General features: G+C 47.1%; 2 protein-coding genes across 2 annotated transcripts; one reads left to right on the top strand and one right to left on the bottom strand.

The window, feature by feature from the left end:
- Positions 1-619: 619 nt before the first annotated feature.
- il17ra1a (interleukin 17 receptor A1a) lies at positions 620-6,272 on the top strand. Its single transcript, XM_028954479.1, has 11 exons — positions 620-801; positions 913-937; positions 1,627-1,773; positions 1,858-1,979; positions 2,046-2,172; positions 2,264-2,311; positions 2,410-2,555; positions 2,702-2,776; positions 3,445-3,514; positions 3,599-3,733; positions 3,812-6,272. Exons 1-11 carry the CDS (start codon positions 709-711, stop codon positions 5,266-5,268), a joined length of 2,445 nt encoding a protein of 814 aa, XP_028810312.1. The 5' UTR covers positions 620-708; the 3' UTR covers positions 5,269-6,272.
- tmem121b (transmembrane protein 121B) lies at positions 5,337-9,498 on the bottom strand. The gene has a single exon (XM_028954481.1). It carries the CDS (start codon positions 9,429-9,431, stop codon positions 8,310-8,312), a length of 1,122 nt encoding a protein of 373 aa, XP_028810314.1. The 5' UTR covers positions 9,432-9,498; the 3' UTR covers positions 5,337-8,309.
- Between the last annotated feature and the right edge of the window lie 3,048 nt (positions 9,499-12,546).

Here is a 12,546-nt window from a genome sequence, read left to right as displayed (position 1 = left end):
AATTGTTTGGACTCCAGGTAATGTTTGAGCAACATCGCCCCCTTCTGAATGATTTCAATTAAAAAGTCACACGGGACAAAAAAAAAAAAACAGTTGAGCATGAGGCCTTAAGGCATGACCGACTAAAATTGTTTTTAATAAATGGTTTTGAATATACTGACATAGCGGATCACATCTGTATCATAGAAACCTCTTAAAAACAACCTTAAACTGTCGAAGAATGGACTGAATCCCACAAGAGGTGCAGCCTTTTATTCTTCCCAATCTTTCCCTCGTCAAAGTCGCTCAAACCCTACACGCATACAGCAGCGAAGCTAACTCGAGTCTTTAAAAACCCAACAGTAACTTTCAAAAGCATAAAACGCACAGCGGATGTTGATGGGAAAGTGAAAGTGCCGGTAGAAGTGACGGTAGTGACAGAGAATAATATTGTATTTCAGATCAATATTTGATCGGGTGTTTGGCACATGCGACGTGAAAACGCACTGGTCCCACAACGAACGTCTCGACGTTAAAAAAAAAAAACAAAACAACAAAAACACGAGTTCTGGTTCTAACAGGAACGTGTTTGCGCTTTCGATCGTTATCGCGCCCCGAGTCCTCCCCCCGCGGAGGCGCCATTACGCGCGACGCGGCCTCGTTTGCATCGCGCCACCAGGAAGTTTTTCTGGGTCGGTTCTCCGCCTGCGCTCGGAGCCGGCGGCAGAGATGGGGTCGCGCTGGGGAGGGCTCGTCCTGTTGGCTCACGCGTGTCTGGTGTCCGGAATCTGGATCTTAAACCCGCTCGACTGTACGCAGCCGGTAAGACCAGGGCCACCTTACTTAGCGACAAGCACAACTTCGGGACGATGGGACACCGACAACCACGCAAAATGAAAACTAATGTCCGACTATCTTGTCCTCTTCCAACAGGAACTGAGATGTCGAGTCCACGTTAGTAAGTCTACATGTCGCTTCGGTCGATTTATAGGCATCTGTTTTCTCCCCGAATCATGTACAGTGCCGTTCATTTTTACATTATTTACAGTACAGTACAGGCCAAAAGTTTGGACACACCTTCTCATTCAATGTGTTTTCTTTATTTTCATGACCATTTACGTTGGTAGATTCTCACTGAAGGCATCAAAACTATGAATGAACATGTGGAGTTATGTACTTAACAAAAAATGGAGACCTGACCTCCACAGTCACCGGACCTGAACCCAATCCAGATGGTTTGGGGTGAGCTGGACCAACAAGTGCTAAACACCTCTTGGAACTCCTTCAAGACTGTTGGAAAAGCATTTCAGGTGACGACCTCTTGAAGCTCATCGAGAGAATGCCAAGAGTGTTCAAAGCAGTAACCAGAGCAAAGAAACTAGAATATAAAACATGTTTTCAGTTATTTCACCTTTTTTTGTTAAGTACATAACTCCACATGTGTTCATTCATAGTTCTGATGCCTTCAGTGAGAATCTACCAACGTAAACGGTCATGAAAATAAAGAAAAGTCATTTTTGAACGGTACTATATGCATAAATCTGCTGGAAGCTCATTTGTTACTTTTCCACAGTAGTATTGTGGATTCCCTGTCCTGAGGTGAAGAGAATGTTCCGACCGTGGTCCTGTTTCCCCCGCGTCTGTCAGGTAGCTGCTTGGACAAAGCCTGGCTGACGGAGTGGAGCTTCACTCCAAGTTCCCCGGTGGATCTGCAGGCCGGTTTTGATGTGAGAGAGGACCGGAACGGTGACCTGCATCCAGTGCTGGTAACCCGGTGGAAAATTCGAGACGATGGTCGGTGAAGCCCCTACAGTCCGAGGGACTAGTCATGGGTACAGCGTGGGGGTAAAGTGCGTATCTCCCCTGCAAAATTTACAGGAAGCATTTCGGTTTTGAACGGAACGGAGCTGGAAGTCATAACAAACACCAACCGCCGCCTCTGTGTCCGCTACACTTTCCTCAACAACCTTCCCAGGATGAGGAACAGGCACAACGAGCTGGTAAGCATCTGAATTACGACAGGGCGCCATTCGCGCGACGTATTTTTACGATTACGATTCCTCCAGTGGTCGTTTTCTGTGGATCAAGTGGTGCTCGATCCTGGGACCACCAATGTGGTAGCCGTGTCCAACTTGCCAAAGCCCAACATAGGCCACACCAGTTACGACATACATTCATCAGTCAATGTCCCAGGTAACGCACTCTTTGGATTATTAAAGCACTACTTTCTGGAGTGCTGATTTTTCTAATGTCACTTTTTAATTTTTAATTTCTCTCTTGTTAGGCTGCACCGATCCGAAAATAAGCCGGACCAAAATATGTAAAGAGATGGGTGAGCCGATACGGATGCTCTTCGCTGGGTTCGGTGGCCTGTAAGAACTCTCGTCATCACCGTGGTACCTTTTTTTTTTTTTTTTTTTTATCCAACAGGGAGCGAATGGCAACCCAACGTTTCCCTGGCCGCGAACATCACAAGCAGAGAGCTGGTGGTGGGATTTAACACCGGAGAGCATGCCGAGAAATACAGGGCCACAGTCCACTGTGACCAGCACAGGGAAACTCGGGACACGTTCAGAGTACGTTCGTCACGGGCAGAATACCAGTGGCAGATAGTATAACTGTAGTACAATTGGCGGAAAAAAATTTAACCGTTTTCATACTTTTCATGTCAAACGCATTCATCAAAGGAGTAAATAGATGTCTGTATGTATTCATTCCTCAGAAAAACAGGACTTCTGTGACACTCTCGTATGACCTTGATAAATGGCCACTCACCTGCTGCAGCTTTGATGTTGGGGTATGTAGATGGCAGATCTTCATATGTCCACAAACACTCAGGGGGCAGTGGTGGCCTAGCAGTTAAGGAAGCGGCCCCGTAATCAGAAGGTTGCCGGTTCGAATCCCGATCTGCCAAGGTGCCACTGAGGTGCCACTGAGCAAAGCACCGTCCCCACACACTGCTCCCCGGGCGCCTGTCATGGCTGCCCACTGCTCACTCAGGGTGATGGGTTAAATGCAGAGGACAAATTTCACTGTGTGCACCGTGTGCTGTGCTGCTGTGTATCACATGTGACAATCACTTCATTCTCACTTGTAATGAGTTGCTTCTTCGAACGTGGCGCATTCATGAACAATATGATGTCACTTTTTCCATTCTCTTTCCACTTGCTTATTTTTCACCATTTAATCTTTTTATGCCATCAGGTACCGCGTGTCAGGGGACGTTTTTGACCTCTTAATATGCTTGGATTGTTTTTTTTTTAGCTTTTGAAAATGCTCATACCGAACTATATCGAATATATATGCTCTCTAAATATAGAGCTTTATAATACATTTCCTGTCAATTGAATACTGCTCATTATTTTAACAAGCCTAATATATTTACTTCGCGTAGTTACTGCTTTAATAAAATGTAATTACTCTGCCCACTGTGACGGCGTTAAAGTCATTTCTTAAACCTTGCAGGTTCAGCCTTTTTTTACTGCATGTACCAATGACTGTGTGCGTAGAATGGCTCACTTCTCTATATGCAGCAGTAAGTAAAATGTCCTGGGGCCCGTTGTTTAACCACATTTAAAACCGGTTTTGGTTGACCACAATTTGATCACGTTTGTTGTAGACCCGGCATTGCCACAGAAACAGGGCCCCGGATATCACCGTTGGATTTGGCCCGCCGTCACTGCGGCTCTCCTCCTCGTCTGTGGCGGACTGCTTGCCTGGCGCCATGTTCATTCCAGGCCGGAAAACACGGAAGGTTTGTAAAAGTCGCTTGTTCTTTCCTCTTTCAAGCCTCTTAATTGTGTTCACTGTCCATGCTGATGTTTTACTTCAGGGACATTCGATAAAATGGAGGAAATTAAGAAATCGCCTCTCACCACCAAGACGGTGCTGATCATCTACTCCCAGGACCACCACCTTTACACAGAAGTTGTGCTGAAGCTGTGCGCCTTCCTCCGGGCCGAGTGTGCAACCGAGGTGGTGGTGGATTTACTCGATACCGCCTGGCTCGGCACCGTCGGTCGTCTGCCGTGGCTGGATCAGCAGAACCGCTCCATTGATAAGGTCCTGGTCCTCTGCTCAAGGGGCGTCAAGGCCAAGTGGAATGCCATGTGTGGCCAAACACCAGTGCTACTTCGGGAGGACGTGTGTTCACCAATGGATGACATGGTAGTTCCGGCCATCAGCCTGATGCTGCCAGACCTGCAGCGGGCAGCATCTATGGGCAGATACCTGGTGGCTTACTTTGATGACGTGAGTTCTGAAGAGGACGTACCCTCCATGTTCAACATCGCCGTCAAGTACAAGCTCATGAAGCACTTCGAGGAGCTCTTCTTCCGCATCCAGGAGATCGAGAAGTACGAGCCGGGAAAGGTTAAATTCATTGATGGCATCGGCATAGATGACTACCTTAACAGCGCTTCGGGTAGAGCCCTGAAGGAAGCCATTGAGACATTTCGTGCTTACCAAGTGGAGAACCCAGATTGGTTTGAAAAGGAATGCTTGAAAAGTTTGGATGAGGTCAAATCTGAACACAATCCACTTCTCAGCCAGAATTTTCACCTATACCAGTGCGAGCCGGTACTCAATGAAGGGCCCGCCTTCTACGTCCATGAAGTAGAGATCCATCATGAGGGACCTGACCAAAGCGTCCATGAATTATCTCCACAGATCAACCACATTTGTGAAGGTGCGTTGATGCTTCAGCCTAATCTGAGAGTCCCACACGAGGACCTTCAAGTACATTTTTCACATCCAGAAGTTAAACTGCTACCTGATGTGTATCCAGCACTTGAACCTTGTCTGATGGCATCTCCTGCACAACAAGAGTCCTCTGAGCTAAAAGAGCCGTGTGAAAACAACGAAGATCAACCTTCATCCTTTGACAAGCCATCATTTGAAGCCCTACAGCGACTGCTGGTTCTCCAGCAGTCCCTTACACCCCTCAAAGTACCCATTCCTTCAGTGGTGATTGAAGAGTGTTGCTCCCAGCCACCACTTGAGGACAGCCATTCCCAGCCAGTGGAGATGGACGAGGATGACATGGAGGAACGTTCAGGAAAGAGACAGTCCCGTGGTTCGGATCAGGGCTACAGCTCAAGAGAATCGCCGGTCAGGGAATCCCCCCCAACTTCTTCTCTAATGGCTCTGGCAAATCTTCAAGAGTCCCTGTACTCCACTAGTCCCAGGTCTTCAGGGTTTGAAACTGGACCATCTCAAAACCGGGACGACGTGAACAGGGAACATGAACCTCTGTTGGCTCCTGGATGCCCCACCAACGTATTGTGCTGAGGAGCGCATCTGAATGTGTGTCACCTGTACATCACTTTATATTTACCGAATCACAAAAACATTAGAAATCAAGTGGACTTTATAGATTTATTTTGATTTCCAAGAAACTCCATGTTTGATCATACACACATCAGGTACTAAAAGAATGTCATATCAACTTGTACAGATACACAATACACCTTGTGATTTTTTATGTTTTTTTTTTCCTGTAAACAGTAAGTGCCAAATGGGTAGACACACCAAGAGGTGCAGGTTATGGCAGAAAACCGGAATAAATTCTCGATAACCACACTCGGCTTCAGACCAAGGTCTTGGAATGGACAGAGCGACTAGTTATCCTTCATTGAAGCTGAGAGCATGGTTACTTGAATTTGTCCCCCCGTCCCCATTTTTGACTAAGTGAAATTCACCAGTAACATTTTTGCATTGGACTGTTCGGTGGCCTACAAGATTAGTTTGAAATATAGTTTTCTTTGGTAGGTTGTCAGTTGTGATGTACTTTATGACATAATGATTTGATTTATAATTACTTCAAGAGTATATTGCCTATCTAACTGTTTTAGTTTACATTTTAATGGCCTTATCGTTACCATGTCCATAAATGTAAGTCTTTAGGTCAAAACTGTTGGTATTTTTTTGGTATTATTTTACTGTAAGCAGGTTGGGAGAACATTGCCCTAATTCCCATCATTGAAACTGGTTTATCCCTTCCAGATCTTTTGTGGTTGTATTATATAATGTTATGTCTTGCATTTTAATTTGTGTGCACAATTAAGAAGTAAGTAAGTAAGTCATTTCAGTGTGGGCAGTTTAAATACGAATTTTTAGTGGGACCCATCCAACGGTACTAAATAGACTGATTTACAGGTAAGCATTATCATTCATGAATATGTTAGTCAAGTCTTAATACTTTGGCACATATAATTAACAATAAATGGCTCATTTTTCAAAAATATACACCCTTGGGGGACTCATGCTCATGATACTAATAAAAAAAAATCTTATTTTTTTACTGAAAAGCTTTTATATCAACCTTATCTATAATATAATTATCACATTAGGCACATCATCAAGGATATATTGTCGATGTAATATTCAGGGTTTTCTCTTGCTTTTTTCTTCTTCTGAATTTCAGCACTTAGGCGGTGGTTTGCACGGCATTGATTCAATTTGACGCTAGGTTGTTTGCATTAATTATTCAGCCAAACTCTTTCTTATCACTCCTGATTTCAAAGAAAGTACTAGTGTTAACTACATTACAGAAGACAACCAAAAAAAATCCTGAAATGAATGTGCAGAAAAGTGAAGGGTCACAACTTGAGTCACAATTTCTTTCGCTTGTTTCTTTTGACATGCATACACGCTACTCGTAACTGCCCAAGAAATAATCTTATTCTACATGATGCCAGCTATTTCAGTAAGAAAATCTTACATAGGAAGGGAAAATCCTGAGGCCAAATGAACCAACAGCAACAGATTAAATTGCAAAAGGATTGTTAGGGGGTCCAAACCTTAAAATAGAGGGCTGAACCATATCATTATCTGGATATGTGCATGCGTATTCGCTATATTGTCCTCCTGCCAGCACAAAAAAAAAAAAATAGGCTACCCCTGCCGCATGAAGAAGTCTATTGATAATCTGTGCCATAATAATCATGACTGCCTGTCAAGTCGATTGTTCATCCTAGTGATTTTTAAAAGGAAAATGGCCTTGATTACCCAGCCTGGTTAAAACATGTTCTTTTTTTCAATTTGTATATACTTTGCATTTAGTATTATGTAAGTCATCTAAGGGCATCTAAGGATATTCATGCATAAATGGGCCAATTTGGGAAATTGACATGCTCCAATATGCTTGTATTTCTCTCTAACTTACATTGGCGAGATCGAAATGGAATAATGCAACAGATTTTATTGGCCTTCTTTCAAGGGTCGTAGAAAAATTCCGGTAGGTAGGCTACAGCTGTGCAGGCACGTGTACTTGATGGATCAACTGGAAAGCTACAAGAGGTAGTTTGACAAAGCAACGCGTGAAACTAATAACAGTAGTAGTTAAAATGCTAAAGCAACGTATTTCTTAAGAAAAGTGCCTAGAGAACATGATCCATGCCAGGCAAGTCGTTTTAAATTAGGTCCTAGGTGTTGTATGTCTTGCATTATAATATAAAAGGGTAGAATGGTTATATTTTTACAGTTCAAACACTTTAGGAAAAGATCACGTGACTAAAAAAAGGACATTGAATTTCAATTATTGAAGTCAAAAATTCAATTTCAGTTGTTCAGATTTTGAATTTTGCAATAGGCTATGCACGCATTTCACTACTGTAGAAAAATTTGCTGGACGATTAGGAAATCCAATGACAACTATGAGACGGTACAGTTTTAGTATAAAACATCAATTCTACATCTAAAGGTTTCACACGCCCCCACACAAACTGCACCGGACATTTTCGATATTGCACTGGATAAATAAAAAAAAAAAAAAAACGACAATATCCTATTTAATTAAAGTGCTTCACAATACAAGTGCAAATGAAAAACCGCAAGTCGCTCTACGAGAAGCGTTGGTCAGAAGGTCTCCTATGCAGGCATCAGGAATTCATTCGTTGGCAGGTGTAGGAATGCATATAGGGTTTCGTTGTAGCACCTGTTGAAACGGCCAAGGGAACAGTTTGGCGATTTCCAGCACCTGATTGAAGTGTTTTTGACTATTTGAACCACGGACGGTTGCACTTCTGGAGAAATGTAGGTCGTCTTTCAACTCCTCGGTGGAGAGCTCACCAGATAGTCTTTCTGGAAATGCCCATCTCAACAAACTAGATCCATTAGTCATGATCTTTTGGCAGGAATCAGGTTAGTTGGTTTAATTGATTCTAAAGTCCTACTGAAGAGGTTAAAAGGTCACTACATTTCACCAAAAATGTGCCACGAGAGACTTTCTTTTCATCTGCTAGATGTTGAAATTGGCAAAAAAGTTAGTAAGGCGGACATTAGAGAAGTATGGAGATGCCTCGGGAACCGGGGGACTCGTGGGGGACCTCCTAGGACTGGGTGTTGACCGCCAGCGTGTTGACGTACCCGTGGGGGCACATGTCGTTCTCGGAGACGCAGTGGGAGAACTGGGCCGGGCTGCTGCCCCTCACCGTCACGCACTGCTCCATCACCTCCAGGCACTTCCAGACCAGGACGAAGGCGTTCTTCAGCATGAAAACCGACACGGGCGCCTTGTAGAGGTAGATCAGGAAGCACCTGACCACCAGCAGCGGCGCGTTGACCAGCGCGCCGACGAGGAACCTCGCCCACACCCAGCGGCAGTGCATCTTGGAGGCGGTCAGCTCGTAAAGCCAGACGACCGGGATGCCCAGAGCCACGAAGTACACGCTGATGATGGTGTACCTCAGATAAAGGTTGGGGATCTCTTGCTTCAGGAGCATCTCCACCAGGACGAAGCTGTCCAGGAGGTCCAGGAAGGTGCTCATGAAGCAACTTTGGGACCGGTAGCGCGTCGCCCCGTTGAGGTCCTCGATGATGGAGTTTATGAGGCAGAAGAGCAGCGGCACGGACAGCAGCACGATCATCTTGAAGCCCGTGACCCCGAACGGCACCTTCAGCGCGATCAGGTCCAGGATGGACGTCTCCAGGATCAGCACCACTTTGGGGGTGCACGCAATGACGTAAATCAACCACGCCAGGTAGGCGAAGGTGAACTCCCCCAGGTTGCAGCCGAAGATGGAGCTCTTCTGGTGGAACCCGCACGCCCGCTCCCGCTTGCTCCTGGCGTTCTTCACGAAGAAGATGCCCCAGCCCGACAGCACCACCATGTCGGTGGCGATCCACGAGCACCAGTACAGGTCCGTGAAGACGATGAGGTAGAAATCCAAAATGCCGCCCTGGCCGACGAGCAGGAGGAAGCACAGCGCCTTGTAGAAGACGCTCCTCCTGGACTTGTGCACGAACAGGGGAGCGGTCTGCATGAATTCGCCCGACGTCATGATGTACGAGACCAGGGGCTTGGTGCTGCTCTCCTCCGGGTTGGACGCTGCGCTCCGGAGGAACAGCTGCCCGGTCTCCGGGGCCGAGGAGATGGGCGAGTCCGGGCTGATGGCCTCTTCGGCTCGGGGATAGCTGGCCTCGGGGTTGTCTTTGACGATTTCTGCGATCATTGTATTCCTGCGTTCCTCCCGTCTCCCTTTCTCGCTCTCCCGGACGCTCCCGGTGCGAGCCGCTGTGTGGAGCGGGCTGGGAATGCGTGGATGCGGGGTTGCCATGTCGAGGGCGGCTTTTAACGCAGAGCGCTTCTCAATCAGAAAGTGATACACAGCAGCGCAGCACACGGTGCACACAGGGAAATGTGTCCTCTGTATTTAACCATCACCCTTGGTGAGCAGTGGGCAGCCATGACGTGTGTGGGGACGGTGCTTTGCTCAGTGGCACCTTGGCGGATCCTTAACCACTAGGCCACCACTGCCCCAAATGATCCATTTATCTATTATCTATTTTTTACATTTACAGCATTTATCCAGAGCGACTTACAATCGGTAGTTACAGGGACAGTCCCCCCATGGAGAGCACAAAATAACACATAATTTTACTTTGTGCCATTTTTTTAAGCAGAAAGACTTGTCCCTGGCTGGTGGAACAACTTGCCCTGCTCCATTCGACTAGACTACGGCTAGTTGAGAAGCAGTTGAAACGCCACTTGTTTAAAAAGTATTTCAGACGAATCTAACACTTACACACACACACATGCACACACACTGCACAAAATTTAAAAAAATATTCGTCTATCACTTAACAATTCCCGAGCATGTTCTTTTTCTGACAAGTTAGGCCTTATCAGGGCTCTTAGTTTTGTAAACTCAAAATCTATAGAAATCGAATGAGAATTGCTGGTGTAAGAATTCCTCTTGTAAGTCGCTTTGGATAAAAGTGTCTGCTAAGTAAAGTAAATTAAAGTAAAGTAAAGAATAAGGTCAACTCTAGACAGCAACATAATGACCATAAAAGAAAGAACATGATCTTTTAGTTTGGCTAACCATAGTTTTAAAATAGTAGCACATACATACACAAATATAGCCAGACGATTCAAGATTCATGAAAGGTTTATTGTCAATACAACAGTATAAAGTGTCTTGAATTGCTGTTTCACACAGACCCACCATAGTTTAAGTGAAGTGATTGTCACGGTGAAACACAGCAGCACAGCACACAGTGACACTATTAAATGTGTCCTCTGCTTTTAACCATCGCCCTTTTAACCATCACCCGGGAGCAGTGTGTGTGGACGGTGCTTTGCTTAGTGGCACCATACATACACACACGTATATATATATATAGACGTGCGTGTATGTACGGTGTGTGTGTGTGTATGTATGTGTGTGTATGTGTGTGTGTGTACACATACAAATTTTTCGTAGCACTTTTATTTAAAAAACATTTAGTTTTATCCCATAAATAGTTCATCTTTAAAATTGATTTTTGGGTGGTAGTAGCCTAGTGGGTAACACACTCGCCTATGAACCAGAAGACCCGGGTTCAAATCCCGCTTACTACCATTGTGTCCCTGAGCAAGACACTTAACCCTAAGTTGCTCCAGGGGGGACTGTCCCTGTAACTACTGATTGTAAGTCGCTCTGGATAAGGGCGTCTGATAAATGCTGTAAATGTAAAAATGTAAAAGTATTTAGTTTACAAGACAGGTCAATTTGGCGTGAACTAGCACAACCTGGCAACCCCGGCGAAATCCCGATATGGATCTGGCGTCCCAGGGAATGGAGTTTCTGAGTTTCTGAGTTCCGTAAACACCACATCACCGTATTACATTCTGCTCAGCGACAGCTCGGACCGTTGACATACGCATAATACAGACTCGTCTGAGCCAGATTACACGCCTCATGGCCAGAACGATCTGTCGCGTAGATCCACGTTCTCCATTCAACAGAAAAACATTCCCGGCGTGGGAGCAGCGTGCGCAATCCGTGCGCAGATAGCCGAATAACTGCATAATTCCCACAGCTCATGCCAGGAGCGGACAAGAAGGCGATTGTGCGCCGTGTTTAGCGCGCTTTGTGCTTTCTGCCCGACGACAGCGACGTCCGCCGCTCCGGGAAAACAAGGAAAACGTGACAAATACGCGGGAATATGGAGGCACACGGAGGCCACCACAAACAGCACATGAAAGTGAACGTGATTGTCATGGTGAAAAACTGCAGCACAGCACACGGTGACACAACGAAACAGTCGGCAGCCATGACAGGTGCCCGGGGAGCAGCGTGTGGGGACGGTTCCCTGATCAAGGGGACCTCAGTGGCACCCGGGGAGCAGCGTGTGGGGACGGCACCCTGATCGAGGGGACCTCAGTGGCTCCCGGGGAGCAGATCAAGGTGACCTCAGTGGCACCCGGGGAGCAGTGTGTGGGGACGGTTCCCTGATCAAGGGGACCTCAGTGGCACCCGGGGAGCAGCGTGTGGGGACGGTGCCCTGATCAAGGGGACCTCAGTGGCACCCGGGGAGCAGTGTGTGGGGACGGTGCCCTGATCAAGGGGACCTCAGTGGCACCCGGGGAGCAGTGTGTGGGGACGGTTCCCTGATCAAGGGGACCTCAGTGGCACCCGGGGAGCAGTGTGTGGGGACGGTGCCCTGATCAAGGGGACCTCAGTGGCACCCGGGGAGCAGTGTGTGGGGACGGTGCCCTGATCAAGGGGACCTCAGTGGCACCCGGGGAGCAGTGTGTGGGGACGGTTCCCTGATCAAGGGGACCTCAGTGGCACCCGGGGAGCAGCGTGTGGGGACGGCGCCCTGATCGAGGGGACCTCAGTGGCGCCCGGGGAGCAGTGTGTGGGGACGGTGCCCTGATCAAGGGGACCTCAGTGGCACCCGGGGAGCAGTGTGTGGGGACGGTTCCCTGATCAAGGGGACCTCAGTGGCACCCGGGGAGCAGTGTGTGGGGACGGTTCCCTGATCGAGGGGACCTCAGTGGCGCCCGGGGAGCAGATCAAGGTGACCTCAGTGGCACCCGGGGAGCAGTGTGTGGGGACGGTACCCTGATCAAGGGGACCTCAGTGGCGCCTAGGTAGCAGCGTGTGGGGACGGTGGCACCAACCTCGGCAGATCGGGATTGGACCTGCAACCTTCTGGTTAACTGCTAGGCCACCAGTGCCCCATGACTCCCGACTCTGGCAGAGGTTATTTAATTAGTCAGTCAGTCTCAATCGAACAATTGCAATTATGGCGTAAATTATGGTTGGAAGAGGGGAAAGACGCAGCCAGTAAATCTTA

The sequence above is a fragment of the Denticeps clupeoides genome, chromosome 15, assembly GCF_900700375.1.
Source record: "Denticeps clupeoides chromosome 15, fDenClu1.1, whole genome shotgun sequence".
NCBI lineage: Eukaryota > Metazoa > Chordata > Actinopteri > Clupeiformes > Denticipitidae > Denticeps > Denticeps clupeoides.
This window is presented reverse-complemented; position numbering and strand designations above follow the sequence as displayed.

Excerpts from the sequence above, each read along its gene's own strand:
- il17ra1a (XM_028954479.1), top strand. The coding sequence starts at position 709 with ATGGGGTCGCGCTGGGGAGGGCTCGTCCTGTTGGCTCACGCGTGTCTG. Across the intron at positions 938-1,626 it reads GAGATGTCGAGTCCACGTTA|GTAGCTGCTTGGACAAAGCC; the intron begins GTAAGTCTACAT and ends CGCGTCTGTCAG. Across the intron at positions 1,980-2,045 it reads GGAACAGGCACAACGAGCTG|TGGTCGTTTTCTGTGGATCA; the intron begins GTAAGCATCTGA and ends CGATTCCTCCAG.
- tmem121b (XM_028954481.1), bottom strand. The coding sequence starts at position 9,431 with ATGATCGCAGAAATCGTCAAAGACAACCCCGAGGCCAGCTATCCCCGA.